This window comes from Tursiops truncatus, chromosome 15 (assembly GCF_011762595.2).
Source record: "Tursiops truncatus isolate mTurTru1 chromosome 15, mTurTru1.mat.Y, whole genome shotgun sequence".
In the NCBI taxonomy this organism is placed as follows: domain Eukaryota; kingdom Metazoa; phylum Chordata; class Mammalia; order Artiodactyla; family Delphinidae; genus Tursiops; species Tursiops truncatus.
This window is the reverse complement of record NC_047048.1, coordinates 15,370,383-15,398,373: the sequence shown is the minus strand read 5'-3', so window position 1 is coordinate 15,398,373 and position 27,991 is coordinate 15,370,383. Positions and strand designations below refer to the sequence as shown.

At 57.2% G+C, this 27,991-nt stretch overlaps 4 protein-coding genes across 11 annotated transcripts; 1 reads left to right on the top strand and 3 right to left on the bottom strand.

Annotated features, from left to right (window-relative positions):
• Positions 1-9,893, bottom strand: ZNF668 (zinc finger protein 668). 4 transcript variants are annotated; one of them, XM_073792097.1, is made up of 4 exons: positions 9,318-9,893; positions 5,704-5,860; positions 2,397-3,065; positions 1-1,966 (listed from the first exon to the last, which is right to left on the bottom strand). In XM_073792097.1, the coding sequence occupies exons 3-4, from the start codon at positions 3,041-3,043 to the stop codon at positions 754-756; spliced, it is 1,860 nt and encodes a 619-aa protein (XP_073648198.1). In that variant the 5' UTR covers positions 3,044-3,065; positions 5,704-5,860; positions 9,318-9,893; the 3' UTR covers positions 1-753. The 4 variants fall into 4 exon arrangements, with proteins under 4 accessions (XP_073648198.1, XP_004323789.1, XP_019777280.1 ...); XM_004323741.4 differs by lacking the exon at positions 5,704-5,860; XM_019921721.3 differs by lacking the exons at positions 5,704-5,860; positions 9,318-9,893 and adding an exon at positions 5,403-5,697.
• On the top strand, positions 8,189-18,874 carry ZNF646 (zinc finger protein 646). 4 transcript variants are annotated; one of them, XM_033839000.2, is made up of 3 exons: positions 8,189-8,588; positions 11,540-16,959; positions 18,279-18,874. In XM_033839000.2, exons 2-3 carry the CDS (start codon positions 11,622-11,624, stop codon positions 18,398-18,400), a joined length of 5,460 nt encoding a protein of 1,819 aa, XP_033694891.1. In that variant the 5' UTR covers positions 8,189-8,588; positions 11,540-11,621; the 3' UTR covers positions 18,401-18,874. The 4 variants fall into 4 exon arrangements, with proteins under 4 accessions (XP_033694891.1, XP_073648195.1, XP_033694889.1 ...); XM_073792094.1 differs by lacking the exon at positions 8,189-8,588 and adding an exon at positions 9,526-9,648; XM_033838998.1 differs by lacking the exon at positions 8,189-8,588 and adding an exon at positions 10,074-10,291.
• Positions 18,799-27,771, bottom strand: PRSS53 (serine protease 53). Its single transcript, XM_033839001.2, has 11 exons — positions 27,634-27,771; positions 23,950-24,779; positions 22,974-22,994; positions 22,706-22,868; positions 22,116-22,378; positions 21,818-21,972; positions 21,454-21,673; positions 20,510-20,660; positions 20,180-20,424; positions 19,948-20,093; positions 18,799-19,717 (listed from the first exon to the last, which is right to left on the bottom strand). Exons 2-11 carry the CDS (start codon positions 24,005-24,007, stop codon positions 19,499-19,501), a joined length of 1,641 nt encoding a protein of 546 aa, XP_033694892.1. The 5' UTR covers positions 24,008-24,779; positions 27,634-27,771; the 3' UTR covers positions 18,799-19,498.
• VKORC1 (vitamin K epoxide reductase complex subunit 1) lies at positions 25,750-27,991 on the bottom strand. 2 transcript variants are annotated; one of them, XM_004323743.4, is made up of 3 exons: positions 27,634-27,938; positions 26,692-26,801; positions 25,750-26,213 (listed from the first exon to the last, which is right to left on the bottom strand). In XM_004323743.4, the coding sequence occupies exons 1-3, from the start codon at positions 27,804-27,806 to the stop codon at positions 26,005-26,007; spliced, it is 492 nt and encodes a 163-aa protein (XP_004323791.1). In that variant the 5' UTR covers positions 27,807-27,938; the 3' UTR covers positions 25,750-26,004. The 2 variants fall into 2 exon arrangements, with proteins under 2 accessions (XP_004323791.1, XP_004323792.1); XM_004323744.4 differs by lacking the exon at positions 26,692-26,801 and having other exon boundaries at positions 27,634-27,991.

Sequence of the window (27,991 nt, the reverse complement as noted above, 5' to 3'; positions counted from 1 at the left end):
CATGGTATATCTCCATTTAATTAGGTCTTATATCCTTCAGGACAAAGATACTATTTTCTTCATACAGGGTTTGCATGTTTTTTGTGAGATTTACTCCTTTGTAGTTTATGGGTTTTGTTGTTATTGTGAATGGGACCCCAAGTGTATTTTCTAATTTGTTATTGCAATTTGTGGGAAATATACTAACTTCGGGCCTCAGTATTATCTGCAAAAAGACAGAAGTAGAGCTACTCAGTAACAGGTCAAGTAAGTGTGGGCTAAACAAAGCAAAACAGATTTGTTCATTGCAGGACTTATCGATGACTTTAACATACTTTGATCACCAAGAATCCCCAATAAGGGTACAGGAATTTCCTGTACTTACTTGACCGTGGAACCCTTTGTCACAAGACATTCTGAAACGTAGAGAAAACAGTGCACCCAAAGACCCTTCTAGTTTCTAATTTGTCAATCCAGGGATCTCCACTGAACCTTATCTGATGCCCAAATTCCCATTACTTACCCCCAACCAGAACACAGAAGACAACCCAGTGTCAAAGCGAATGCTTTAATGAGTGGTGCTCGGAGGGAGCCATGTCTCTCAGAGGCTGCTGCCAGCCTCCACTGTCCCCAGCTCTTTGTCAGGAAGGTGAGCTAGCTGCCTGGGATGAAGGGATGGATCTGGAGTCTAAGAGTGAGCTGAGGCAAAGGGAGGTTCAGGAAGCACCCTGTAGGGGCGGAGCTCCCAGGAGTGTGGCAGAGGGGGCCTGGGACTCAGGCTGGCCCCTCTTCAGGCATTCCTAGCAAAGCCACGAGGGGCTCGAGGGGCGTGGGGGTCCCGATGGGCACAGGGTGGGTACGTTCGTGCTTGCGCAGGTCGCTGGCACTCAAGAAGGCCTTGGGGCAGTGCGGGCAGGTGTAGGGGCGCACAGAGCTGTGGGTGCGGCTGTGCTTGCGCAGCCCAGCCCGGTCTGAGAAGCTCTTGCCGCACTGGGTGCAGGGGAAGGGCCGGAGCTCTGGGTGCGAGCGCTCGTGCCGTCGCAGCAACGTCAGCGTGGAGAACGTCTCCTTGCACTCCCGGCATACAAACTGTGGTGGTTTCTCGTCCACCTCCTCACCCCCCACTTCGCCTGCCCCCCCCAAGGGACCAGGAGCCTCCCCAACCCCAGCATCTTGGCACTCCACGTGCTCCACCGTCATGCCCACCACTTGCCACTGGGTGGCCATCACACCACCCGATTCCGGAGGCAGCCCCAGCAGCCCTGCTGCAGGGTCCCCGAGCCCAGCCCCTGCTGCCGGGGCTGCTGAGCCCTCGCCTGCCACGCTGACCGGCAGCGCCAGCCCCACCACCAGCTCCTGCTGCGGGGGAGGCCCTGCGGCCTCGCTACTGCGATGGGTCCGCTCGTGCTTCCTCAGGCTTGACGAGACCACGAAGGACTTTCCGCACGCGTTGCAGTGGAAGGGGCGCTCACCCGAGTGCACCCGGCTGTGCTTAGTGAGGCTGGCCCGCTCGGCGAAGGCTCGGCCGCACTCCTCGCAGCGGAAGGGCCGCTGGCCGGAGTGCACCAGCGCGTGCCGCTTGAGGTCCCAGGACGCGACGAAGGTCTTGTCACACTGCAGGCACTTGAACGGCCGGTCGCCTGTGTGCACCCGCCGATGCATGGCCAGGTCGGCCGGCTGCCGGAAGTCCTTGCCACACTTCTCGCAGCGGTAGGGCTTCACACCCTCGTGCGCCCGCTGGTGGCGCCGGAAGCTCGAGGGGTCGGAGAACATGCGGCCGCAGCGGGGGCAGAGGAAGGGCTTCTCGCCAGAGTGCGTGCGCTCGTGGCTCTGGTAGGAGCTGAGCTGCGTGAAGCCCTTGCCACAGGCCGGGCAGCGGTAGGGCTTTTGCGCCGCATGGATGCGCTGGTGGCACGTGAGCGAGGACGAGCGGGAGAAGCTCTTCCCGCACTCTGAGCAGAGGAAGGGGCGCTCGCCAGTGTGGGACCTGTGGGAGTGGAGAGGCCCGGAGTGAAGGTGGCAGCCCATCGCCCGACCCCCGCCGCCTGTCTGTACTGTACGTTAGGGCCCCCTAACATCGCTGGGGCCTTGGCCCAATCCCCTAAGGGCCACAGGTCTGTACCTCAGAGTAAGAAACTTTCAGGCTGGGTGTCTAGGTGTTCTAGATCCATCTCTGCACTCAACAGACCCGGCCCCCACTCGTACCTCCTGGGCAGCAGCCCAACTTCAAGCCCCACCCCCTTCCTAGTCCAGGAACCCAGGCCAATCAGACCCCAGTTTCACCCTCTGCCCCCATAGCTCTGCCTCACTCACTTTCCCATTGGTTCCTTCCGATCTTTGGGACTCAACGCCTTCACGCTATTGGTGCGCTCTTCCCAACCCCTTCAGCTGCCCCCCACCCAGCCCAGCGCCCTCACCGCTCGTGGTTACGGAGGTCCTTGAGTTCAGCATAGGCCTTGCCGCAGCGCTCGCAGCTGTAGGGCCGCAGGCCTGCATGCGTGCGCCGGTGCTTGCGGAACACCGAGGGGTCAGCGAAGCTCTTGCCACAGTCGGCGCAGGCGTAGGGCCTCTCGCCGGTGTGACCGCGCTGGTGGATCTTGAGCTTCGAGAGCGCGCCATAAGCCTTGGGGCAGTGCGCGCAGCGGAAGGGCAACTCGCCGGCGTGCGAGGCCAGGTGCACGCGCAGGCACACGGGCTGCATGAAGCGGCGACCGCACTCGGGGCAAGGGAAGGGCTTCTCGCCCGTGTGGCTGCGCCCGTGACTGCGCAGCTCTGGTGCCGTTTTGTAGGCCTTGGGGCACAGCGGGCACGCATACGGCCGAGGCTTCGCCGCTGCACCTGACACCTTGTCCCCGCTGGCATCCTCCGCTTTGGGGTCTGTCTCTGGCTTCAGCTTTGCCTCGGCCACCTCCTCTGTGCAGTCTGCAGGCCCATGTGTGGCAGCATGGCGTGCTGCCCGGGGTGCATTTGGAAACGTCTTGGTACAGGACAGGCACTTATAGCGACGGCCAGAGCGCTTGTAGCCAGGGGCTGGGGACCTCTCCTCCGATGACTCTACCTCCATGGCCTGGATGGGCGGGGCTTCTCTGCAAGAGAGGCAAAGTTAGAAGCCACACCCCTTTCCAATTCTCCAAGGCCTGTCTCCTCACTAAAGCCCTCTGAGGCCTCAGAAGGAACTCTATCTTATCTGCATTTCCCACCTGGGATGCACATCCTTCCTCGCAAACATTCCTGTCTCTCTGCGCTCAAGTTTCCTCTCTGGTCTGTTCACTGATGAAAGGAGCTGGACCAGGTGACCTCAGAGGAACTAAGAGAGGCCGGGATCATCGAAATGCCCACCTGCACTTCCCTCCCCAGCCTCTGGGCTTCTCCAAACCCTGTGGCATTCCCAGAAGGCCCAGGCTCTGTCCATCTCACCATCTTCCTTCTACAGCTCAGAATCCAAGCCCTGTGCAAGGCTGCAGACACGGAGGCTACCTAGATGTGGGTCTGGCCTGAAGGTCTCCAAGTGCTCAGGAAAGATAGAGGTAGGTCCAGAAGAAGGCAGAGCCAGTGGGCTAAATGTGGTCATTGGCACCATCTGTCTGGAAGGGACAGGTCCCCAGCGTATGTATTTTGTCTTTCCCCTCTGGTTGGTTAGCTTTCAGAGGCAGCAACTGTTCACACAGAATTCTGGCCTTGCACAGCTGTAAGGTACTCCACCCCAGATAGGAATCCTGGTCCACCCTCTGCTCTGGAATGGGTCTTTGGTTCTTGCTCCCATAACTCTGGTAATGGGAAGTTCAATTACTCTCAAAGCAGCTTGAGCCATTGCTAGCAGAAGTTAGAAGTCTCTGTCTCATACTCAATGTATCTGCTCTGGCCTGGCCTCCTGGGACACCCACTCTAGCTATGGCCCCTTCTTTCTCTGTTCAGAGCCCAGACAGCCTCCGCCCAGCTGCTCCCGCAGATCATGGCTGGGAGGAAATAGGATTAACAGCTGCATTAGTCTTAACACCAGCTCATCCTCCCTGGGGGATAAAGGGAAGAGGATTACATCAGATCCACTTAAGGTGCAGCAGCTGCTGGGGCAGCCAGGGTGGGGGAAGGACAATGTTATAGAGAGGGGAGGGGAGCCAGGTGTGTCCAAAGGATGGGCTGGGAGGTAGGAGGTTGGGATTCTAGCACTCCTTTCTAGGCCTGTTTCCTCATCTGTATACCTCAGGGGTTGGTGTCTTCTAAGTTATGACCCAGGGAGGATGCAGGAGTCCCCGGGTGATTGGCAAGGGCTGCATCTTTAGAATCAGCACCCTTCTGCCTGGCGGCCCTGCCTCAGTCTCCCACCCCTACACACACAATCTAGTGTGCACAGGCAGCCGGAGTCTTCTCCCTAAGGTACCATGTGATGCTCTGTCCCCTGCTCAAGAATTTTTCATGGCTTCCATCACACCATGCAAGTTCCCAGGTCCTTCCTGGCTGTTATGAATCCTACCAATCCTTCCTTTGAGCCTTACTTCCCGGGCTTCCCTGGTGGCACAGTGGTTGAGAGTCTGCCTGCCGATGCAAGGGACACGGGTTCGTGCCCCGGTCCGGGAAGATCCCACATGCTGCGGAGCGGCTAGGCCCATGAGCCATGGCCGCTAAGCCTGTGCGTCCGGAGCCTGTGCTCCGCAACAGGAGAGGCCACAACAGTGAGAGGCCTGCGTACAGCAAAAAAAAAAAAAGAAGAGCCTTACTTCCCAAAGGAAGGTCTTCCTGCATCTCCCCTTTGGTTTCTGCCCTACATCCCACACAGCTCTGTTCCACCCTCAGCTTGGTTTTTTCACTTTTCCCATTAAATCCTAGGGCTGGAAGGTGAGTTAAAGGGCTTGAGGCCCAGCCTTCCCCAGGGCTTGAATTCCGCCTAGTTTCTAGGGAATCTGCCTATCCTTGGATGAGGCCCTCACTCCTCCTTTCTAGATCATCTCTGGACAGTCTGATAAAGTTTCTCCTTAATAAAAACGATAGCCTGGGACTTCCCTGGTGGCTCAGTGGATAAGACTCCATGCTCCCAATGGAGGGGGCCCGGGTTCCATCCCTCGTCAGGGAACTAGATCCCACATGCATGCCACAATTTAGAGTTCGCATGCCACAACTAAGGACCCCGGGAGCTATAACTAAGGAGCCTGCCTGCCACAACTAAGACCTGGTGCAACCAAATAAATAAGTAAATATTAAAAAAAAAAAGAAAATGATAGCTCACATTTACCGGGCACTTGCTAAACAGCAGACAACATCCTAACCTTTTTACATGTATTAACTTACTTGCACTTCATGTCAGCACCATGAAAAACGTTCTGTTATTACCCCCTTTCACAGATAAGGGAACTGAGGCCCAGAGAAACAATTTAGCATTGTCGTTAAGTGCAGTCTCCGAAGCCAAACTGCATGGCTTCGAATCTTACCTTCCTCACTTCCTAGCTGTGACCTTGTGCAATTTACTTCATGCCATAGGACCTCAGTTTTCTTATCTGAAAAAAGGGAGGTAATAACACTACTTACCTCACAGGGTTGGGCGAGGGCTGAATGAGGTAAGAATAATTACTGCCCTCAATTACTGAATCTTCTCAGAGCCAGACACCTTGCTGAGTGTGCAACCTTATTTAATTCTCTCATAGCTTCCTGAGATAGGGATTATTGTCCTCATTTTACAGACTAATAAACTGAGGTTCTGAGAAGGTTAGTGATTAACCCATGGTCACATACCTAGTAACTCGTGCAGCTGAGACTTGAATCCAGGTGTTTAATTCGCCTTGAGTAGTTGGGCCCTCCCAGGCTTATCTGCTACCTGGGCCAGCCCCACGATGACCAGAACCCTGAGCTCAGGTTACACCTTGGTCTCCTGTCATTCCTGTAGAAGTCCCTGGAGACCAGAGCCAGCACCCTTTATGTTTCTGTTTCCCTCTCAGAGGGCTGGAACCGTGGGTTCCAAGCTCTGGGCCTCAGTCTTCCCATCTGTGAGCCAGAAACCAGGTAGCTGGAGGGGTAAATCCCTTCTCCTAAGGCACTTCCCAGGGGAAATAGTAGGGGCGTGCCAGGCACAAGCTCCATAAAGAACGAAGGGTCAGGTAGGCTAGGCCCCTGTCTAAAGCCCCTCCGTTGGGAATTCCCTGGTGGTCCAGTGGTTAAGAATCTGTCTTCCAAAGCAGGGGACGTGGGTTTGACTCCTAGTCGGGGAAGTAAGATCCCACATGCCACGGGGCAACTAAGCCCGCGTATCACAACTAGAGAAGCCTGCACGCCGCAACAAAGACCCAGTGCAACCAAAAAAGTAAATATTAAAAAAAACAAAAACCCATCATCAGGGGCTTCCCTGGTGGCGCAGTGGTTGAGAGTCTGCCTGCCGATGCAGGGGATACGGGTTCGTGCCCCCGTCTGGGAAGATCCCACATGCCGCGGAGCGGCTGGGCCGGTGAGCCATGGCCGCTGAGCCTGCGCGTCGCGTCCGGAGCCTGTGCTCCGCAACGGGAGAGGACACAACAGTGAGACGCCCGCGTACCGCAAAAAAAAAAAAAAAAAAAAAACATCATCAGCTCTTCACTTCCCTGTTCACGGAGGACTCTTCCACCCACCACTCCCTAGAGTGATTCTGTGAACTCCCTGCGTGAAAATAATCATGCAGGGAGCATGGGGTAGGACTCAGAAATCTATTCTAAACATGCTTTCTGGGTCATTCCAACTAACACTTATTTAAGAACCTTAGGTTTTCAGAAGCTTCTAGGAGAGAGGCATTTTTAATACACCTCTTTTTCAGATGTGGAGATTAAGGCCCCCGTAAGGGAAAAAACTTACATAAGGACACACAGCTAGTCAAGGAGCCCAGACTCAAACACGAGTCTTCAGGTCCCTGGGCTGGGCTCTTTCTCTACCAGTCTTCATTTACTTAAGGTTTATTAGCCAAATCATGAGACTTTCCACCGCTCCCAGGACAAAGACCAATATCTTTTCCATGGCAAGCAAGGCCCTGAACTATCTAACTCCTGCCTATCCCATCTCCCACTCCTCTCCCCTTGGCTCACTAGGCTCTACCCACACAGGCTCCCCCTTTTTCCCCTCAAAGACTTAAATTCCTTCCCATCTCAGGGACTCTACACTAGTAGTTTCCTCTGCTAGAAACATTATTTCCAAGGGTCTTTGTGTAGCTATCTCTTTGATTCCATTTGGGTCTCAGCTCCCTGTCACCTCCTTAAAGAGGGCTTTCCTGACCACCTTTCTTACTGCTATCTGCACCCCTGCTAATCACTCTCTATCCCCCTCCTGTTTAATTTCCTTCATGTTGCTCATCTGGATGACACTCCTTGCAAATTTACCATGGACCAGGTATGATTCTAAGCATTTTATGTGTGCTACTCAAGCTAAGCCTCACGATGGCCTAGGAGTTTGTTATGGATGAATGTGCGCATGCATGGAAGCAAGGCCATGTGAGAACTTAAGACAGAAGGTGGCCACATACGATCCAAGAAAGGAGCCTTCACCAGGAACTGAATTGGCCAGCACCTTGACCTTGGACACCTCAACCTCCAGAACGGTGAGAAATAAATTTCTGTTGTGCCCCCCGGTCTGTTATTTTTGTTGTTGTTGTTATGGTAGCCTAAACAGACTAAGTTAAATAGTATTATTTTCCCCCCATTTTTCAGACAAGGAGACTGAGGCACACAGAAGTGAAGAAACTAGTCATAGTCACAGCCAATACTCAAAGCCAGGTGGTCTCTGCCTCCCAAACTTCTGCCCTCTGTCCCCTGCTTATTGCTTTGCTAGCACTTATACATTGTATGGTTCAGTTAATTCTCTGTCTCCAGCTTGAGAGTCTAGGCTGGCAAAGAGCCAGGAACCTTTATTATTCTGTATCCTCTACACATAGAACCATGCTTGGTGCCCAAAACAAACTGAACAAATCAACCTCCGAGGCGGTATTTGAACCCAGGTCTATAGCCTCTGCCTCCTCCATAGTAGGAGTTTGTAAGAATGTCGGTCAACAACTATTTAGTAACTGAATTTCTCTGCTTTTCCAAGTTCACAGGGTCCAAATATCGCCCCCAGTACCCCACAGTGGATTCATTGCTCTGGTGAGGGAGGCTTGTCTTTGTCTTTGTTTACTACTGAATTTAGGGGGCGGGACACGTCCTGCTGTATGAACAGGCTCTAAATGCCAGGGATGCAGAGATTTAATTCCCAGAGTTTAGAACCCTGCGGGCAGTGATGAGGTGAAAAGCCACTTTTTATCCTCTCTGCACCTCAGTCTCCCCACCTCTAAACAAGTAGTTACCAATAGGCCTCACAGGCCATGAGAGATCCGGTGAGACGGCAGATGGGGAACTGTGAACCATGCAGAGATAAGAACTAATCATCTCCTAGGCATCCAATCTGGTCAGTCCACAATCTAATCCCAACCCACTTTTCCAGCCTCACCTCCAGGGGCACTGTGCCCCTCCCGACAGCGACCTTAGCTCCAGCCACAATTCTCAAACTTCACCACCTAAATACATCTCCATATGCAGTTCCCTCTGCCTTCTCCCGTGGGAAAACTCTTTTGCATCTTTCAAATACCTGCTTCCCCAGTGCCCTCAGGAATACTTAATAAGACTATAGAGGTAAGAGCGCCATGGCTCTCTGGGCCTCAGTTTTCTCATCAGTAAAATGAGGTTTCTGAGGCATGTGGGAGTTTTAAGGTCGTTAAGAGCCGAGAGCTGCGGAAACCTTGTGCATTCTCGCTCCCTGCAACTGTCTACGTGTCGGGCCCCCGGCAGACAGACAGCCCCGCAGGGCAGGGCCCTGGGCTGCCTCTTCTCAGGAAAAGCCCTGGGAAAACGAGGAATCGGAGAACGCGGCAAGAAGGAGTGAACGAAGGATGACAGAATGAACAAATGAATGGACCAAAGGCCATACTTTGGACAAAGGCCGGCAAGATGGCGTTCTCTAGGACCGCGGGAGGGGCGGCCAGGACCTCGACCGGGGAGGGGGGCCGCCGGCTCCGGGGACCGTGCTTGACGGGCCGCACGCCTGGGACAAAAGCCCGCAACATGGCGGGCTCTAGGACCCTCGTGTGCGCACGGCGCAAGGCGGGCAGCCATGCCGCCCTAGCCCAGGCGTCTGCTGCAGCCGGTCCGCCGGGACAGCCGGCGGGTTCTAGGACCCGCTGGGCCCAGAGCCCGCCCGCCCGCGCCCTCCCGGGGCCGCACTCCTCCCGCCCCGCCCGCGCCGCTCGCGCCAGGCCAACCCCATCTGCCCTCTGCACCCACAGGGAAACTGAGGCCCGCTCGGATTGCGTCCGCAGTGGGACTGCTCGGGGGTCCCTGCGGCTTCCCGCCGGCATTTCCTACCTGAACAGACTGGGGCTGGCTCTGTGGCGTCAACGGCAGCTCCTCTCACCGACGGAGCCCGGGACACAGCCAGGGCGCGGCAGGCGCTAGGACCCAGCTTGGGGGGGTGGAGGGGGAGGGACGGGAGGCGGGGCCGGCGAGCGGAAGTGGAAGGGAGCTTTTCCCGCTAGGGAGGAAGGCAAAGTTTATCCGAGCACCCCCCCAGCCGAAGGTGGCGGAGAAACACCTTGCAGGGGGTCTCTGTGGGTGCTAATGACAGAGGACACCGGAATAGGTTTACGGGATGCACCGGCTATTGCTAGCCTGGGGATAGATCACCGTGAACTAGAAGGTGGGAGGACAGAAAGGCCATGCCCAAGATTTGTAGTACCTAAATCCGCTTATATTCCACAACATTTCCCTTAATAGCAAGGAGTAAATGACGCTCCCTTCATCTGTCTTTAGAAGTTTTACAAGAAGCCCCAGGAAAAGTGTCGCCAAAATACTGAGGCCAGGGCTGCAGAACCCTTTTTATCCTCTTCTGCGCTCACCCAATATGCACCGTAACGATTTTAGCGGCTCTTCCCGGAAGTGTGGCTAAGATTAGTGCAGAACGACACAGCTCTTTGACCTACGTGGGCGGGGTCAGAGTCGCGCGTTAGCCGCTTCTCATCTAGCACCGGAAATGTGTCTGTGTAGAACCGCTGCTTGGAGGCGGGACAGAAGCATTTTTAAGGCGGAAGTTTCGCGGGGAAGCTTTTGCGGCTAGGACACTTCCTGTTTCCTAGTAACAATAGGAAGTGTCCGCGGAGCTGGGGGGTAGACTGCTGGCTCGTGCCAGCTGCGCCCTCTTTCCTCTGCGTCCTTCCTCCTCCCCCTCTCCTTTCCCTCTTTCCCTCCCCTCCCACCGCCCAGGAGCCCTGGCAGAGTGTGCGTGTGTGGGAGCTCGAGAGCCCCTCCACAACCACCCCTTGGGGTGCGTGGCTGCAGTTAGGGTGAGGGTCCAGTGCGCAGGCGCATTCCCGTTCGCGGTCCCCAACGGACGCACCCGCGGCGGGAACGAGAAGGGGCCACCGGTGTGAGGTAGGGGTCCTAAGAGAAAACTGGTCGAGGAGATGAGTGAGGCAAGAGGACCTTATTGGTGGTTGATTAGGAAAGGCGACTCTTGAGCGAAGGGGCTTTGTGAAGTGAGAATTCTGGGAGCAGGTTCAGTAAGGGGGTTTAGAGTCGGAGATAGGAGTTGTATTTGGGTCCCAAGGGAGTGAACAGTCAGAGTCAGAGAAGGCCAAGGTGATGTAGGAAGCATGGGGGCCTGCCATGGAGAGAGCAAGGGCTTTGGAAAGAAGATTGAGTCAAACGGGCTGGCTCGTGTGTAAACTGGGATAACAGAGGCACTGCAGTGTGTTGTGAGGACTAAGTGACATAACGAATATTCTTTACTTAGCACAGTGCCTGACACATGGTAATGCTTAGGTAGCACGTGTTGCTGTTGTCATTAGTATTATGAGAGAAGGTAGAAGAAAAAATGAGAAGGGATGGAGAGGCGTAGGAAAGATAAAGGTTGGGGGTGAAGAGCCAGAAAGGAGATGAAATTTCCAAGATGGAAGCTCGTTTGGAATCCAGGGAACCCAAGAGAGTCTTTCAGAAACGTGACTTTGTGACCCTGAAAGGAATAGGGCAGGTGGGGGAGCAAGCCAGCCCTTTCTCTGAAGGGGGCCTCTAACCTCACCTCTCAGGTCCGAGGCTGTCAACTGAAGAAAGAAGCTGCTTTTTCCATGCCTCTAGGCTACTCTGTTTAGCTGAGGGGTGAAGGAGGGAGGATTGGAGTTACCTTATAGAAGGTCCTAGGAGAGGTACAGGTATCCTTTTAAGATGTCGCAGAAGATAGGTTGTTTCAGATTTATAGAGAGCAGAGGGTTAGAGACAGTAAAGCTTTTGGGATTTGGTCTGAAGACAGAATAATAGATTTGTGATCAGAGGTAGGTTGCATTCCTTTAGACGTCAGTTTCCTTATCTATATCTCCAGAGATGAGTCAGGCCTAGAGGAGCTGCCATGTTTGGGGAGCTTGTATGCAGGGAAGTATTAAATGATGTTGCTTCCAGAATAGATCCAGTAGAGAGCAGGTCTCTGGGCATTGCTGCTTGGGGAACCCATCTGTGCCCTCTGGTGAACTTGTTGCTCATAGAACTAATAGGCAAAGTTAATTCAGGCTTTCCTTCTGACCACTGCCCCCTGTTCCTAGGCCTTGGACCCTCCACCAGAGGAAGATGCTGCTGCCACCTGCCTGCTCTTCCTGAACCTTCAGGTTTCTGCCACACTGCCCCATGGAGGACACGCCCACCTCACTCAGCTGCTCTGACTGTCAGCGCCACTTTCCTAGCCTCCCAGAACTGTCACGGCACCGAGAACTGCTCCATCCATCTTCCAACCAGGACAGTGAGGAGGCCGACGGCATCCCTCGGCCCTACCGCTGTCAGCAGTGTGGGCGGGGCTATCGTCACCCAGGGAGCCTGGTCAACCACCGCCGGACCCACGAGACTGGGCTTTTCCCCTGTACCACCTGTGGCAAGGACTTCACCAATCCCATGGCCCTCAAGAGCCACATGAGGACTCATGCTCCTGAAGGCCGCCGGCGGCGCAGGCCTCCGCGCCCCAAGGAAGCCACTCCATGCCTCCAGGGGGAGACAGTGTCCACTGACTCCTGGGGCCAGAGGCTTGGCCCTGGGGAAGGCTGGGAAAACCAGAAGAAACATACTGAAGAGACATCTGGCTGTGAATCTGGGCCAGACCCTAGGGCAGCTCTGGACACTTGGGAAGATCCACCCACCAGACAAAGAGAAGGCTGGGAAAGCCAGCCAGATCCTGAGGAGGGCACAGAGGGCTGGGGGCCCACCACCAACTCTGCCAGAGACCCACCGCTCCCCACCCCGGCCAGCAGTCTCCTTAGCAATTTGGAACAGTATTTGGCTGAATCAGTAGTGAATTTCACAGCAGGCCAGGAGCCCACCCAGTCCCCTCCTCCTGAGGAGGAGCGGCGGTACAAGTGCAGTCAGTGTGGCAAGACCTACAAGCATGCCGGGAGCCTCACCAACCACCGCCAGAGCCACACCCTGGGCGTCTACCCTTGTGCCATCTGCTTCAAGGAGTTCTCTAACCTCATGGCTCTGAAGAATCACTCCCGACTCCATGCCCAGTATCGGCCTTACCAGTGTCCCCACTGCCCCCGCGCCTTCCGGCTCCCCCGAGAGCTGCTGGAACACCAGCAATCCCATGAGGGTGCAAGTCAGGAGCGGCTGTGGGAAGAGAAGGGGATGCCCACCACCAATGGGCACACAGACGAGAGCAGCCGGGACCAGCTCCCTGGTACACAGATGCTAAATGGCTCTGGGGAGCTGAGCACCTCTGGGGAGCTGGAAGATAGCAGCCTGGAGGAGTATCGGCCATTCCACTGTGAGGACTGTGGCCGTACCTACCGCCATGCTGGGAGCCTCATCAACCATCGCAAGAGCCACCAGACAGGTGTCTACCCCTGCTCCATCTGTTCCAAGCAGCTGTTCAACGCAGCTGCCCTCAAAAACCACGTGCGGGCTCATCACAGACCCCGGCAAGGAGCCGGAGAGGATGGGCAGCCATCAGTACTGCCAGCTCCCCTGCCGCTGGCTGAGACCACCCACAAAGAGAAGGAGGTCCCCACCGCCACCGTGGACCACCGCCCCTATAAGTGCAATGAGTGTGGTCGGGCTTACCGGCACCGGGGGAGCCTGGTGAACCACCGCCATAGCCATCGGACAGGAGAGTACCAGTGCTCACTCTGTCCCCGCAAGTACCCCAACCTCATGGCCCTGCGCAACCACGTGCGGGTACACTGCAAGGCTGCTCGCCGCAGCACAGGCCCAGGGGCCGAGGGTCCCCTCGGCCGCCGCAAGGTGGAGCTCCCAGCTGACCCAGTGGGAGCAGAGGCAGCCCCCTGTTCAGATCAGGGACCTGGGTGCAGACGTGAAGAGGGGGCCACCGATGTCCCGCCAGCAACAGATAGGACCGCGCCACAGATATGTAGCCTGGGTGGCACGCTCTTTGAAGACCCTGAGAGTCTTGAACGTCACGGCTGGAGCCATGGGGAAGGGGAGAACGGCAGGACCGAGACCAGGGTGTCACCTCCTCGGGCGTTTGCCTGCCGAGACTGTGGAAAGAGCTATCGCCACTCAGGCAGCCTCATCAACCACCGGCAGACCCACCAGACGGGAGACTTCAGTTGCGGGGCCTGTGCCAAGCACTTCCACACCGTGGCCGCCATGAAGAACCACATGCGCCGCCACAGTCGGCGGCGGAGCAGGCGGCACCGGAGGCGGGCTGGCAGTGCTGGCGGTGGGCGAGAAGCTGAACTCCCGTCAGGCGGGAGCTGGGCCCCAGAGCTGGTGGAAAACGGTGAGGGCCTGAGCCGTCCCCAAGACCCTTCAAGGCAAAGTCTGAGTGGAGCCGAAGGCAACGTGGAAAGTGATGGGAGCTGTTTGCAGGCTGCAGCTGAAAGGGACAAATGTGGGCTTGAGAGGGATGAGGCCTGTTTCCAGGGTGATAAAGAGAGCAGCGGCACTGAGGAGGGACTGGAAAGGAAGGAGGCCTGTTTCCTTGACAACTTGGACATCCCAGGCGATGAGGAGAGCAATGGGACTCGCTTCTGTGGTGGCCCCCCTGGGGTGGAGGAAGACCAGAAACCAGCCCCTGGCCAGCCCAGCTCCCCTTCCCACTCTGCCAGAGCCGCTGCTGGCTGGCAGGCTGAGGTCTCCCACACGTGTCCTGACTGTGGGCATTCTTTCCCCCATGCTGCTGGCCTGCTGAGCCACAGGCCCTGCCACCCACCGGGCATCTATCAGTGCTCCCTCTGCCCGAAGGAGTTTGAGTCCCTGCCTGCCTTGCGTAGCCACTTCCAGAGCCATGGGCCTGGGGAGGCAGCAACCGCACAGCCCTTCCTCTGCTGCCTCTGCGGCATGATCTTCCCTGGGCGGGCTGGCTACAGGCGTCACCGGCGCCAGGCTCATGACTCCTATGGTACGACTGAGGGCTCAGAGGAGGAGGGGGAAGAGGAAGGAGCAGCAGGGGCAGGCTCCACCCATAGCCCCCCACTACAGCTCTCGGAAGCAGAACTGCTGAATCAGCTGCAGCGGGAGGTCGAGGCGCTGGATGGCGCCGGGTATGGGCACATCTGTGGCTGCTGCGGTCAGACCTACGATGACCTGGGCAGCCTGGAGCGTCACCACCAAAGCCAGAGTTCTGGGAACACCAATGGCGAGGTTCCCAGCCTCATTCATCACCCGGGAGAGTCAGGTGATGCCACAGGGATGGCTGCAGATGGCACCTTTGAGGGCACGGTGACCTCTTTTTCTGGGGAGGGTGGAGACACAAAGTCTGGAGAGGGAGTAGGTGCCACGCTTGAAGACAGCCTTTGTATGCCGGGTGGGGAAAGTTCTCTGGAGACCCAGCCCCGCCCCTTCCGCTGCAACCAGTGCGGCAAGACCTATCGCCATGGGGGCAGCCTGGTGAACCACCGCAAGATCCACCAGACCGGAGACTTCATCTGCCCCGTCTGCTCGCGCTGCTACCCCAACCTGGCTGCCTATCGCAACCATCTGAGAAACCACCCGCGCTGCAAAGGCTCTGAGCCCCAGCTGGGGCCCGTTCCAGAGGGAGGAGGCAGCGGTGAGCCCCAAGACATGGCAGAGGAGGGCCTCGGGCAGGCAGAGGTGGAGAAGTTCCAGAAGGAGCTTAAAGTGGAGCCCCTGGAGGAGGTGGCGAGGGTGAAGGAAGAGGCCTGGGAGGAGACCACTGTGAAGGGGGAAGAAATGGAGCCGAGGTTGGAGACCGCGGAGAAGGGCTGCCAGACTGAAGCCAGCTCTGAGCGGCCCTTCAGCTGCGAGGTGTGCGGCCGGTCCTACAAGCACGCCGGCAGCCTCATCAATCACCGGCAGAGCCACCAGACCGGCCACTTTGGCTGCCAGGCCTGCTCCAAAGGCTTCTCAAACCTCATGTCCCTCAAGAACCACCGGCGCATCCACGCGGATCCCCGACGTTTCCGCTGTGCCGAATGTGGGAAGGCCTTCCGCCTGCGCAAGCAGCTGGCCAGCCACCAGCGGGTCCACATGGAGCGCGGTGGGGCTGGGGGCTCCCGCAAGCTGCCCCGGGAAGATCGGCCCTTTCGCTGTGGGCAGTGTGGGCGGACCTACCGCCATGCCGGCAGCCTCCTGAACCACAGGCGTAGCCACGAGACGGGCCAGTATAGCTGTCCCGCCTGCCCCAAGACCTACTCCAACCGCATGGCCCTGAAGGACCACCAGAGGCTGCACTCGGAGAGCCGGCGGCGCCGAGCTGGGCGGTCCCGGCGGGCAGCTGTGCGCTGCGCCCTCTGCGGCCGGGGCTTCCCTGGCCGGGGATCTCTGGAGCGGCACCTGCGAGAGCATGAGGAGACCAGAGGGGGTCAGGGAGGCCCAAACGGCACCGAGGGTGGTGAGGGGAACCTGGTCGATGACCAGGGACTAGAGGACCGGTGGTGCGGTACTGAGTCGGTACCCCTGCTGGAGGCTGGAGTCATGAGGCCAGCGGAGCAGAGTCAGAGCCCCCTCAAGGCAGCAGGTTTAGAAGGCACGGAGCCAATGTCCTGGGGCACGGGGAAAGCAGATGGGTGGCGAGGAGACAGAGGACTGGTGAATCATGGTGGAGATTGGGTTCCTGGGGGTCACGTACCGACCAAGCCGGAAGACAAGTCAGGGGACAGTGTCCCCAGGAGTCCTTGCCACCTTGGCAATAGCCAGCCCAATGGACCTAGTCTGATTCCCATGGATAGCTGGGACAATGGAGACAGCAGCCCTCAGCCGCAGCCGGAGAGCCACTCCTTTTCCTGCAGCCCTTGTGGCAAGACCTCCTGCCAGTCGGAAGGGCCCTGGAAACACAACACCCACAAGACAGACCGTCACTATTGCCTGCTCTGCTCCAAGGAGTTCTTGAATCCTGTGGCCACCAAGAGCCAGAGCCACAACCACGTAGCTGCCCAGACCTTTGCCTGCCCTGACTGTGGCAAGGCCTTTCGGTCCCACCAGGAACTCGCCAGCCACCTGCTGACTCATGCCAGGGGCCTCAGTCAGGTGTCGCCCCTGATGGAGGCCAGAGGTCCCAAAGCTGGGGCTGTAGAGGATGAGGTGGATCTCCCTGGTCAAGTCCGGAAGGCCCCATCAGAACCCCCCAGGGCCCCAGGAGAGAATGCCGGGAGAGCTAATGGAGGCCAAGGCATCAGGTCCGCAGTGGCTGTGGACGAGGAGCGGCCCTTCCGCTGTGCCCAGTGTGGGCGTTCCTACCGCCATGCCGGTAGCCTGCTGAACCACCAGAAGGCCCACACCACTGGACTGTATCCCTGCTCCCTCTGCCCCAAACTTCTACCCAACCTGCTGTCCCTTAAGAACCACGGCAGGACCCACACGGACCCCAAGCGCCACCGCTGCAGCGTCTGTGGCAAGGCCTTCCGGACAGCTGCCCGGCTGGAGGGCCACGGGCGGGTCCACGCACCCCGGGAGGGGCCCTTCACCTGCCCCCACTGTCCCCGCCACTTCCGCCGCCGCATCAGCTTCCTGCAGCACCAGCAGCAGCACCAGGAGGAGTGGACAGTGGCCAGCTCTGGTATGGGGACATGAATGGGCTTGGGCAGAGGATTGGAGGGTCCCAGAGGAGGCGGGCACATAGTAGAGGGTAAAAACTGGCCCCAAGGGGAGCAAGGAGTGAGAGGATCACGTGGATTTCAGGAGGCGGCCAGGGCTGGGATGTAGAGAAAGCTAGTTTGCGCATGCTGCCTTTTGAGTGGCTGAGATCTGAACCCCTGGAGGCTACCTTACCCCAAGGTGAATAGGTAGCCTGGTGGGTTGGGGTAGTCAGGGGTGGTAGGGAGTGGTCAGGGGCAGAGGCAGCTGCCGGAGCTCCTCTGCTGTGCTGGAGCTAGAGAGGAACGGTCTTTTTGTTTTGGGAGGGGAGGTAGCTGGGTGCCACCTGGCTGCTGCATCCGGACACTCCCCTGATCCAGCCAATTAAGTAATGATTTCTAGAGAACAAGATGGTCTAGGTTCTGCTCTTCCCTAGAGTAGGCAAGGAGCCAGGGAAAAAGGAAGAGGGCATGGGAGACGCCCCCAGACTGTGGCTTCCATGCTGACCTGGTCGGGGAACAGGGTCATTAGTTGGCACCCAGCTCCCTGTCCCTGTTTCCCCGAATCTTGTCTCTGCTCCCCCTCCTCTTTACTTGGAAACTAGACCCTTGGCCCTTTCCCACCTCTATTGGCCCACGTTTCTTCTCCTTCCCTTTATTCAACCTTCTTCTCTCTCTGCTGTGCATTTCCTTTTTGGGATCCAACCAAACCACCCTTTCCACCTGCACACCTGCCTTCCTGCCGGCACACCTTTAATTGGAGGACTGAGTCACAGATAATTGATTCTTTGAAACCAGGCCCAGCTATAGCAACAACAGTTATCAGCCCCTATTTCCCTTCCGTCAAGGGGAATCTCCAGGGAAAGACACCTCCGCCCAGCCTTGCTGGAGGACGAGGCTGCAGAGGAATGGGAGAGCCTGTTCCCTCAGCAAGTCCTGGGCTTGCTCTCCACCTCCCCTAGGGATCTGTAGCCCTTCTCCCAGGGCCACTTCCATTTAGTGGCCCCCAAAGTGGGTGTCCCTGAGATGGTGGGCCCCTTGACCAGAGATTGTCAGGGCAAGGAGGGGTGGGTGGTGAGATTCCCCTGAGAGTGCTGATAAGACGGCTTTCAGGATAAGAGTTCTCGTGACCCCAAGGGAATGAGTGAGGAGTTAGTTAACCAGGTCTGGGGAAATAATTGGGAGTTCTCACACAGGCCTTGGGGGCAGGGGCTGTGGGGAATGGCCTGCAGGGCTAGGGAGAGGGAGGGGTACAAGCTGTGTGGGGTTTGTGCCCTCAGTTGCCTCGTCTTTCTCTCCCCAGGAACCCCAAAGGCACCAGCGGCGGGCAGAGGGGACTTGTCATTGCCCCCTCCACCCACCCCCACGACCCCACTCCTGGACCCTTCACCCCAGTGGCCTGCAGACCTCAGCTTCTCCCTCTGAAATTCAAGTTTCCAAAGATCAGAATACGGGGTAGGGGGAGGGCAGACTGTAGGGAAAGGCTTGATCTTGTTTTGCTCAGGAGTAGTTTGGGCATCCCCAGCTCTCTTCTCCCCTCCTCCTGCAAAGAGGACCCAGATCTGGCTTCTTTCCCACGGAGGGGGTGAGATGTTCCTCCCGTCCTGTCCTTCAAGGACCTCCTTTCCCCTGCCTTTGTCACCATGCTCTTCCCTGTGACCAGCCCTGCAAGAAACCCAGTGCCAGGCTCTGCAGCCAGGCCACCCTCACCAGCCAGATTCCAACACTCGGGAGAGGCAGATTCAGAGAGAGAGCCATGGGTGGGAATGTTGCCTGTGGAAGGGGGGAGCCCTTTACTACAATTTGTAATTTATTTTCTAAAGTCTATTTTGTAACAATTTATTTAAGTTTAAAAAAACAGGAAAATTGCTCCCCCCAAAAAAAGAAATTTTCAAAGTACATGGCTGGTGTGGTTGTATCTGAGGGGATGATGAATAGGGAAAGCTGGGGACGCCTGCGTTGGACCGCAGAGCTGGACGTGGAGGGGGCATCCACAGGGGAGGTCTCCCTGTGCTGCAGAGGGGAGCGGGGGCAGCTGTCAGTCGGGGCAGGCTCCTTCCCAGAGCCCATTGCGCTGTCGGGCCTGCCCCAGTGGGGGACAGGGTCGGGGGGGGATGGCAGAGGGGCAGGGGCAGTGACGCAGGAATTGCCTCACTGTGACCGCAGCATCCCACAGCCACCTGTCAACAGCCGGCTGGCTGGCCTGTCAGGGAGAGGAAGGAGGATGGGGCTGGCCTCGTCCTCACAGCTTCCCTCCCTTCCTCCCTTAGAGGAAGAGGAAGGAGGCGCTCCTCAGCCCCCATGACAGATGAGAAAAGTGAGGTCCGAAGAGGCTGAGAGGCGTGCTCTCCCAGTCAAACAATGACAAGAGCCAGAATTTGAATCCAGATGGGTCCGTCCACTGCTCCACTCCACCCAGGGCAGCTAGAGGTGGGTCAGGCCAGACCCTGCCCTGCCCTGCCCCAGGTCGAGAGAGAAGGTGTCTGCGGAGGCAGTGTTGGCACGAGGGCCCAGGGCCACGTACTATTCGTTAGCCGGGCAGCTTTCAGGCTCGGCCTCAGGCCCTGGCTCCTCGGCGAAGTAGACCCGCCATTCCAAACTGCTGACCCAGTTCTCATAGCTGGGGAGCATTGTAAAGATGGCAGGCCTTGCCGGGCCTTCGCAGGCGTCTCCGAAGCTGTGCAGCCCAGCCAGGAACCATGTGCCCCTCACTTCCTGCACCAGCGGTGCCCCCGACAGGCCCTGTCAGGGGTCAGGGGACACTGGTGACTTCCTCCTCTCCCAAGGCAGCTTCACGGGGCAGAGGGGGCTGAGGCCGGGGCTGGGGGCCTGGCTCTTTGGGAGCCAGTTGGCAGAAGGGCTGAGTTTCGGTGAGAGGTCTGAGGCCAAGCCTGGCAGAAGGTCTGTTCATGAGCGGCAGCGCGAGGGGTGCAAGGGGTCCGTGGGGTGAGGACAGGGGGAGTGGGGCTCACCTCACAGCTGGGCGGCTCACCCACAGCACTGGTGCACATCGTCCGTGGCAGAATGGGGGTTCTGTCGCTCCCAAGGGCTGTGTGCAGGCGGCTACAGGCCTTGGACCCCAGGAGGGTCACAGGCACTGTCTGAGGGGAGCTGGTGCCTGCAGGGTGACAGAGAAGACCCAGCTGCTGCCTCGGCCTCTAGGCTAGATGCACAGCTGCTGGTGGCCCTGTCCTACCTACATACCTGCTCCTTGGTGGGCTAGCCCCAGGACCCAGCCGTGTTCCCCATCAGGCAGGTGGTGGTCCGCGTAGGGCAGGCAGAGGGGCCGCAGGCTGGAGCCCAGTGTTACGGGCTGGGCCAGCAGCAGGAGGGCCACGTCATAGCCCCCCTCTGGGTGGCTATACATCCCATGCAGGGTGACTTTCTTCAGGCCCCGCTCCTCTGGTCCGGCCCCCAGGCCTACAGTCCATTCCTCTGGGGTCTGGCGCCTGTGCAGGGGACAGCATTGACAGCACTGGGTGGCACGGCTGCCAGCAAGGGTGGGGGCACAAAGGCAAGGGAGACGGGACTCACCCAATGAAGCAGTGGGCAGCAGTCAGCACCACCTCCTCGGACACCAGGGCTCCGCCACAGGCCAGCTTCCCTCGGTGCTTCAGCGTGGCGTCCCAGGGCTGTGGGGAGGGAGCTTCTGCCTGGGGCCCGTCTCTCCTCAAGGATCCACAGGCTGAAACAGACGGATTACATCATCTGCCTTCCTGCTAAGTGCTCACTGCATGCCAGGCCCCGTGCTAACCGCTTCCCATGTGCTATCAACTATCTTCACAATATCCTTTTAAGTTGAATCTTGCTTGCCCTAATTACCGAAGGTAACCAAAGTTCCAGAGGGGTTACGTGACTTTCTAGCTCAGTAACCACAGGCAAATAGCCAACCTGAGATTCAAAATCCAGGGCCTAAGCTTTTAACTCTGATGGTCCAGGATCATGGGAGTGGCCTGCTCATCATTCCCTACCCCGCCTGTCTGCACCCTTCTGGGCTTGGAGTGGCCCCAGAACTCCTGGCTCACCGGTGCTTCTCTTAACATCAAGATAGAGCTTCCGCCTCAGGAATTATTTTGCATGCAGTTTGCATGTTAGTCACTTAACTGCCAGAATTAATGCCCCACTGAGCGGGAGCCCTGCCCTCTCCAATCTCATGGAGTTCCTGCTCGGAAACTTGCAGCCTACCCCAAAACCTTCAGCCAGATCCCAGAAATTCCTCATCTTACCTAAACCCCAAATTCATAAAGTTCCAAAGCATCTATGCCTCTTAGCCGTAAATGGAGCTGTTCCCATCCTGGGGGCTGAAAGGGGCCTTGTAAGCCCCCTCATTAGCCCCTGGCAGCGTGTGGATACCCTGTATCAGTTTTCTATTCTGAGCTGAAATTTGTTCCACTGTGGCTTCCACCTGCTGCCCAGAAGTCATGCAGCCCTGAGGGGAGGTCCCCCCACGTCCCGCTCCTGACACTCGCTGTTCATACCTACACAGCTGTCCTCATCACTGATCTCTGGGGTCTCAGCGTCCTGGGCTACAAAGGCTGCCCCCTGAGCTTGAGCCTGGAGCCAGGAGCTGTGAGCAGTCACGTCGGTCAGCAGCACAGGAGTGTCTTCCTGGGCACAGTCTGTTGCAAAACTGATGATCCCAGCTTGAACCCAGTGTCCGTCAGGTTCGCGGCACAGCACGGGGCCCCCGGAATCTCCCTGGAGCCAAGCAGTGTTGTCAAGGACAGACACCTGAGCCCCAGCCCTGGGCGGACACCCTCTACGTGTGTTCCTTCCCACCAGTCCCTGTGGATTGAGTGCCCAGCCCCCTCCTGTTCCCTTCCCTTGTCCTCCCCCTCAGACCTGACAGGGGCCCTGCACCCCGGGCTGGGGACCTCCACACAGCATCTCAGGCCGGGCCGGGCTGGCCAGCAGCCGCTGGTGCAGGCGGTTGTAGAGACAGTTACACGTGGGGCGGCTGATCAGACGCAGGTGTATATTCCGTAGGGCCCTGGGAACTGGTGAAAGAGAGGGGGTTGGGGCTGGAGTCTGGGCTCGGAGGAGCAAGGGAGACCGGGAACATGGACAGTTGGCAGCTGAGGCTGTGTGACCTTGGGCAAGCAGAGTGCCCCTCTGGGCTCCAGCCTGGGTCAGCACTTACCGTCATTGTCCTGATCCCAGCCAGTGGCCCAGCAGTAGGTCCCAAAGGGGAAGCGATGGGCAGGTTGAGGCAAGCAGAGGGGTGTGTGGGCCACGGGGTGGGCGAGCCGTAGCAGGGCCAGGTCCGAGCCCTGGCTGTAGTGCTTATAGTCCCTGGGCAGCTGCACAGCCGTCACCCCCACCTCCTCAGCCCCTGGGCTCAGCCCCTCGTGCTTCAGAGAACCCAGGACAACTGACCAGGAGTGTAGTTCCGTGACTGTCGCCCTGGAAGTGGGGGGGACAAGACCCAGGCATTGAGTGCAACGGGGGATGGTGACACCATGGGAGACAGCACAAAGTGGGTGAAAGATGGACAGAAAACCTGTGGCTTTAAGCAAAGTCCATCCTTCTCCCAACTCAGATGTCTCATTTGTAAGGCTTCTACCATGAAGGGCTGTGAAGATTAACTTGATAGTATGTACCCGGCACATGGCATATTTTTAATAAATGGTACTTTGTTACTCTAGGGGCAGGGCTCAGTCTTGAGGGGCTTGGGGACAAATCATTCACCCCCAAAGCCAGAAACCCTGTTTGACCACAGCCGTGACTCACTTTTCTAAGCAGTGGGCTGCAGTGAGGACCCAGCTGTCCGCCACCAGGGACCCGCTGCAGATGTGGGCCCCCTGCCTCCTCACACTGGCCTGCCACGGCCACTCGCCAGGAACAGTGTTGCCCTCCTGAGGTGTGGAGGGGCCAGGGCCACGCTGCCCGCATGCTGTGGAGAGGCGGGGGTCAGGGTGACAGCAGGCCCCTGTCCTGCCCTCACCCCCGGCCCAACCCAGACCCAAGTAAGGCCCAGGCCCCACGGCCCCAGACTTACCATGCTGAGCTGCTTGAAGACCTGGGAAGAGAGAGACACAGGTGAGCCTTGGGGCAGGGAGCCTTACCTGCCTGGCCCAGCCTTGGTGGAGGGGGCAGGTTTGGGGGGATTGGTGTGGGCTGCTGCTATGACTCTGTGGCGACCTCACCGGCCCCTCCCAGAATTAAAATATTTATATGAGGTCGAGAAACAGCTTGTATTGGAAGCTATTCAGAGTGTACACTCAGTCATTAATTCTTCTGTCTCAGCCGTGCTCAGCACTCCTGGGCCTGAGCGGCAGGGCCTGGGGTTCAGCTTGGGACCAGGCCAAGCCTCCTCCAGGCCGCAGGACCCCCAACTCCTGCCCCAACTGCTGAGTCAGAGAGGCGGCCTGTGCATGTGAAGAGCATTAGCTTAATTGTGCCCTGCGCTGCAGAGACCTAAGAGGAATAATTAGAGGCCTGTGTCATGTCCAAGTTGGGGAGGGCATCAAGAGATCGAGACTCACCCCGCCCCTGTTCTGACAACTCGGGCTCCGCCATCTTTCCGGAAACCACCAGAGACTCTACCAAAGGGTCCCCTGCCCTGCCTCTTCCCCATCACAGGCACACACAAACACACCCATTGAACATCTGCTCCAGGAGAACCGGGACGTATGTAAAGGCGGGGAGACTGAGGCCACAGAACCCCAGAACTTGCCTAAGGTCATTCTGGAAGTAGAGAGGCAGATGGGGCCACAGGGCGCACACACAGGCATAATGACAGTTCCTGCAGACACACACTATAATCCAGCCCAAGGAAATCATACCCATTTGGACACAGGTGGCCACATACCCCTCCCCAACACACACAGCCAGACACGGTTACGTTGCCACAGGCTGACTGTGGCCTCCCGGGCAGGCACTCTCTCACACACCAAGCTGCAGGGGGCTACTAGGGTAGAGGACAGCCCCCGAACCCCACCATGCCGCCTCCCCGGCAAACACGGGTGACTCACCCTCTATGAGAACCACGGCTCCCAGGATGAGCAGCCTCGGTCCCCAGCTCCCCTTCATGCTGCTCCAAGCCACTCTGCCGCCTGTGCTCTGGTTCTCCGAGAAGCCACCTGGATCTCGCTAGCTCCACCCCCAACTTGCTAGGAGTCGGGAGTCATTGCTTTTCCTGGGCTGGAAGGGAGCCAGCAGTTTCCAGCTCTGGGGCTGTGGCTGTGTGACCCTGGGCTGTTCACCGCCTCTCCCTGGGCCTCAGCCTTGGCCACACTGCCTGGGTTCAAATCCCAGTTCCCCCTAACACTTGAGTGACCTTGGACAGTTAGCCCGTTTGTGCCTTGACTGAAAAACTCCAAACTGTTGAGTGTAAAAGTGCTTAGACCGAAGCCTAGCAGAGTAAACTTGCTCCCAAGCGTGGGAGCTGTCCTACTGGAACAGGTGAAGGGCATGGTGGGCAGGCCTTCCCCAGTTCTCACTCTTCATTTCAGCTTCCCTCCCAGGCCTGGGTCCAAAGGGGTTTCATTTATCTTCGCCTAGTTTGATTCAGAGGCAGGGTGTACAGGGCTAGGTGTCAAAGGGCCAGGCTGTCTGCTGCTTGCTGGCTGCGAGACTAGCCAATCTCAATGCCTCTCTGCTACCCTCCGGTTAAGAACATAGACACCAGAGCCATATGGCCCTGGTGAATTCAAGTCCTGAGGGCTCCCTAACCCCCTCCCCCAAACTAGCTGTGTGATCTTGGGCAAATTACTTAGCCTCTCTCTCTGAACCTCAATCTCCTCATCAAGATATACAGTCAGCCCTCTGTATCCACAGGTTCCGCATCTGCAGATTCAACCAACTGCAGATCCAAAAACAAAAAAGAAAAAAAATCCAGAAAGTTCCAAAAAACAAAACTTGAGTTTACTGCTTACCAACAACTAGCTACCTAGCATTCACATTGTATTTACAACTATTTACATTGTATTAAATATTATAAGTAACCTAGAGATGACTTAAAAGTATATCTTAAAGTATATGGGAGGGTGTGTGTAGGTTATATGCAAATACTACGCCATTTTATTTAATTAATTAATTTTTTTTTTGGCTGCACTGCGCAGCTTGCAGTGGGATCTTAGTTCCCCTGCCAAGAATTGAACCCGGGCCCACGGCAGTGAAAGTTCCAAGTCCTAACCACTGAACGGCCAGGGAATTCCCTATGCCCTTTTATATAAGGGACTTGAGCATTCTCGGATTTTGGTTTGGGGGTGGGTAGGTGAGTCTTGGAACCAATCTCCTGTGGATACCAAGGGATGACTGTAAGAATAATACCTACCTCATACAATTGATATAAGGATTAAAAGAGTTGACATGTCAGGGTCTTAAACAGTGAGTCACATGTGGATAAGTGCTTAGTACATACTGGGAAAAACAAAACAAAAACACAACCTGTACCTGGCCCTCCAGGGCTGCCAAGACTGGCTTGGGGTGGTAGATAAGGCAGCTGGAGGGGTTAGGTTAGACTACAGGAAGAACTTCCCAGCAAGCCTGCATAGAACCAGAAAGGCAGATCTCACATGCTTGGCTGTCCCAGAAGACAAGGCCTGGCTTCTGTGGGTAGGAGGGACAAGCTGCCAGCCCATTTCCTGGGAGTGGGGGCTAATGGCACCCCAGGTCTTGCTGACTCCACATACTGGAGAAGGGACTAACTACCCTTCCCAGCAGGCCCTCCACTCTCGTTCTGACTCACATCTTCCCCTCCCAGAGGAGGAAAGACTGGGAAAGCCCCAATACTAAGGTCCCTGGCAGACAGATGGCTCAGACTTGGCTAATTTATTTAAGGAATTTTATTGCTCTGAACCATCCCTCCTTGGGCAATAGCAGGAACTTTGGAAACCAGTCTTTGGGGACAGAGGCAGAGGCACTAAGGTGAAGGAAACAGTGTGGCATGTTTGGTCCATTGTCCTGTGTGGGAGTATGGCAGGGGCAGGTTGCAGACTCTTCTAAGGATCCAGACGTAGCCTCCTTGGGCAAAGATCACAAGCCAAAGCAGAGCAGATGAGGTCAGCCTGGCTTGGGGTGAGGGCTCAGTGCCCCTTGACCTTGCCCTGGGGTTCCTGGACCTCCCGGAAGCTCAGCACCATCAGGCCCACATTGATGGCATAGGTGGTGATGCAAACAATGCAGAAATCATAGAGCACAAAGAACAGGATCCAGGCCAGGTAGACAGAACCAGCTAGAGACACCAGGGAACTCAACACCAGCAGGACAGATGCCCAGCGGCCCTGTAGGCAACCTGCAAGGCAGAAAAGGGTCAGGCATGGGCTTCAGGCATGGGCTTCAGGACTAGCTACCTCTAGAACACGCCATGACTCCATGGTGCCACCCAGATGGCAGGGGCTACTGGGGAAGAGTCTCTAAAATGAGAGGCTCTGACAGGCTCCGCCAAGGCCTTGGTTCTCCTAACTGTTCAATGATCCCTGGGACCCAAATAGTGAATTTTCCTGCTGAGCTCTACATGAGATGAAAGATAAGCAACCCTTGGTTTTCCCCCAGAAAGGAACTTCTGAGTCTTTTCCAGAAAACTGGGCTCCTATGAAGTCTCTAAGGGCCCTTCTGGCTCTGACAGTAAAAACTCCTTTAGCTTCCCACCTCCCAGGTGCTCAGTGATGAGCAGTTGGCCATCAGATGTCTGGGTCACCAAGATTGCAAGGGATGGGGCTGGGGTGGCCAAGACAGGAAGGGGCCTGTCATGAGAGCGTAGGGCCGCTCACCTAACAACAACTGTAGTGTGTAGAAGATGCAACCGAATATGCTGTTGGATTGATTGAGGACGCTGTCCTTGCCCAGCACGTGTTCCACCAGTCCGAAGCCCCGGCCCCACCTGGTGCAGGGGAGGGCCCAGGTTAGGAGTGTCAACTGAGTGCCATGGGCCTTATCCTGGGAGGGTTATTTCCAAGAAGCCATCTGGGCTGTCCTTCCCCTTCTAGCCCTTCCCCCAACCCCCACATGAGTCCAAGGGTCAATGGCCTCCAGGAACAGCCTTTCTTTGGCCAGGACAGGATTCCATGTCACTGCCCCTATCCTCCCCCATCCCCAGGTCACACCAGGCCATGGCTCCCCGATAGGTCCCCTTTTCATCCTAGACCTTCAATAAGTCTTAACATGGCAAGGTGAGTATAACCCTTCACCTTGCTTTACAGAGTTACCAGAGACTGGGAAACCAGGGCAGAATCTTTCTGCCCTGGATCCCTAAATCTCCAGCGCCCTGGCCACCCTCTCCCCTATTCTGTTTCAGGTCATCCCACTAACCTAGACCCTCAAGCATAGCCAGATCTGGCTACCTTGTCCCCAGGCAAAGCCATCCTTAAGACCATAATCAAAATAAATTAAAAAGACCATAATCAGTCCCTAAACTCGACCCCACCTCCCCGTCCTTCCCGGTCACTTATTCCTTGTCATCAGGATTCACGTGCACTCTCCCTCGAATAACCCCAGTCCCCAGCACTATCTGACCCCTCTACTCCACCACACTCCTGTCTCGTACACACCCGTCTCGCCAGGCAACGTCCCCTTCAGCAGTCCGGCTTCGTGCATCCGCTCCCCGGGCACCCCAATCCCAGATTCATCTGGCAACCTGGTCGCCATGCACACCTGGTCCCCATGCACCGCTCCTACGAGCAGCGGGTCCCCCAAGGCTTCACTCGCGCACGCACCTGGAGGAGAAGACGCGCGAACAGCTGATGGCGGTGCCCACGTCGCAGAGCGCGCGGTAATCCCGGTCCCGGGCGCGCGCCGCCTTCACGTGCAGCGCGTAGAGAGAGAGTCCTAAGCCCGCGAGGCAGAGCGCGAGCCGCGCCCACCCAGGGCTCCGCCAGGTATTGCCCATGTCTTCTGGTATCGCCGGAGGCGCCAGCCGGAAGGGAACCAGCCACGGAGCAGGGGCGGGGCCGGATTTGGCCACGCTCTCTCCCGCCCGTCTGGCTGGGTGACTGGTCTGTTGGTTTCACACTCCCTGATCCAATTGGCTGTTCCCAGGATTTGGCAGAAGTGCTGCCTGGGTACGAAAACTGC

Excerpts from the sequence above, each read along its gene's own strand:
- PRSS53 (XM_033839001.2), bottom strand. The coding sequence starts at position 24,007 with ATGAAGGGGAGCTGGGGACCGAGGCTGCTCATCCTGGGAGCCGTGGTT. Across the intron at positions 22,379-22,705 it reads GCAGCCCACTGCTTAGAAAA|GGCGACAGTCACGGAACTAC; the intron begins GTGAGTCACGGC and ends CCCCACTTCCAG. Across the intron at positions 21,674-21,817 it reads GGGTGCAGGGCCCCTGTCAG|GGAGATTCCGGGGGCCCCGT; the intron begins GTCTGAGGGGGA and ends GCTTGGCTCCAG.
- ZNF646 (XM_033839000.2), top strand. The coding sequence starts at position 11,622 with ATGGAGGACACGCCCACCTCACTCAGCTGCTCTGACTGTCAGCGCCAC. Across the intron at positions 16,960-18,278 it reads GTGGACAGTGGCCAGCTCTG|GAACCCCAAAGGCACCAGCG; the intron begins GTATGGGGACAT and ends TTCTCTCCCCAG.
- ZNF668 (XM_073792097.1), bottom strand. The coding sequence starts at position 3,043 with ATGGAGGTAGAGTCATCGGAGGAGAGGTCCCCAGCCCCTGGCTACAAG. Across the intron at positions 1,967-2,396 it reads GACCTCCGTAACCACGAGCG|GTCCCACACTGGCGAGCGCC; the intron begins GTGAGGGCGCTG and ends CCACTCCCACAG.
- VKORC1 (XM_004323743.4), bottom strand. The coding sequence starts at position 27,806 with ATGGGCAATACCTGGCGGAGCCCTGGGTGGGCGCGGCTCGCGCTCTGC. Across the intron at positions 26,802-27,633 it reads TCGCGCGTCTTCTCCTCCAG|GTGGGGCCGGGGCTTCGGAC; the intron begins GTGCGTGCGCGA and ends CCCCTGCACCAG. Across the intron at positions 26,214-26,691 it reads CACACTACAGTTGTTGTTAG|GTTGCCTACAGGGCCGCTGG; the intron begins GTGAGCGGCCCT and ends TCTGCCTTGCAG.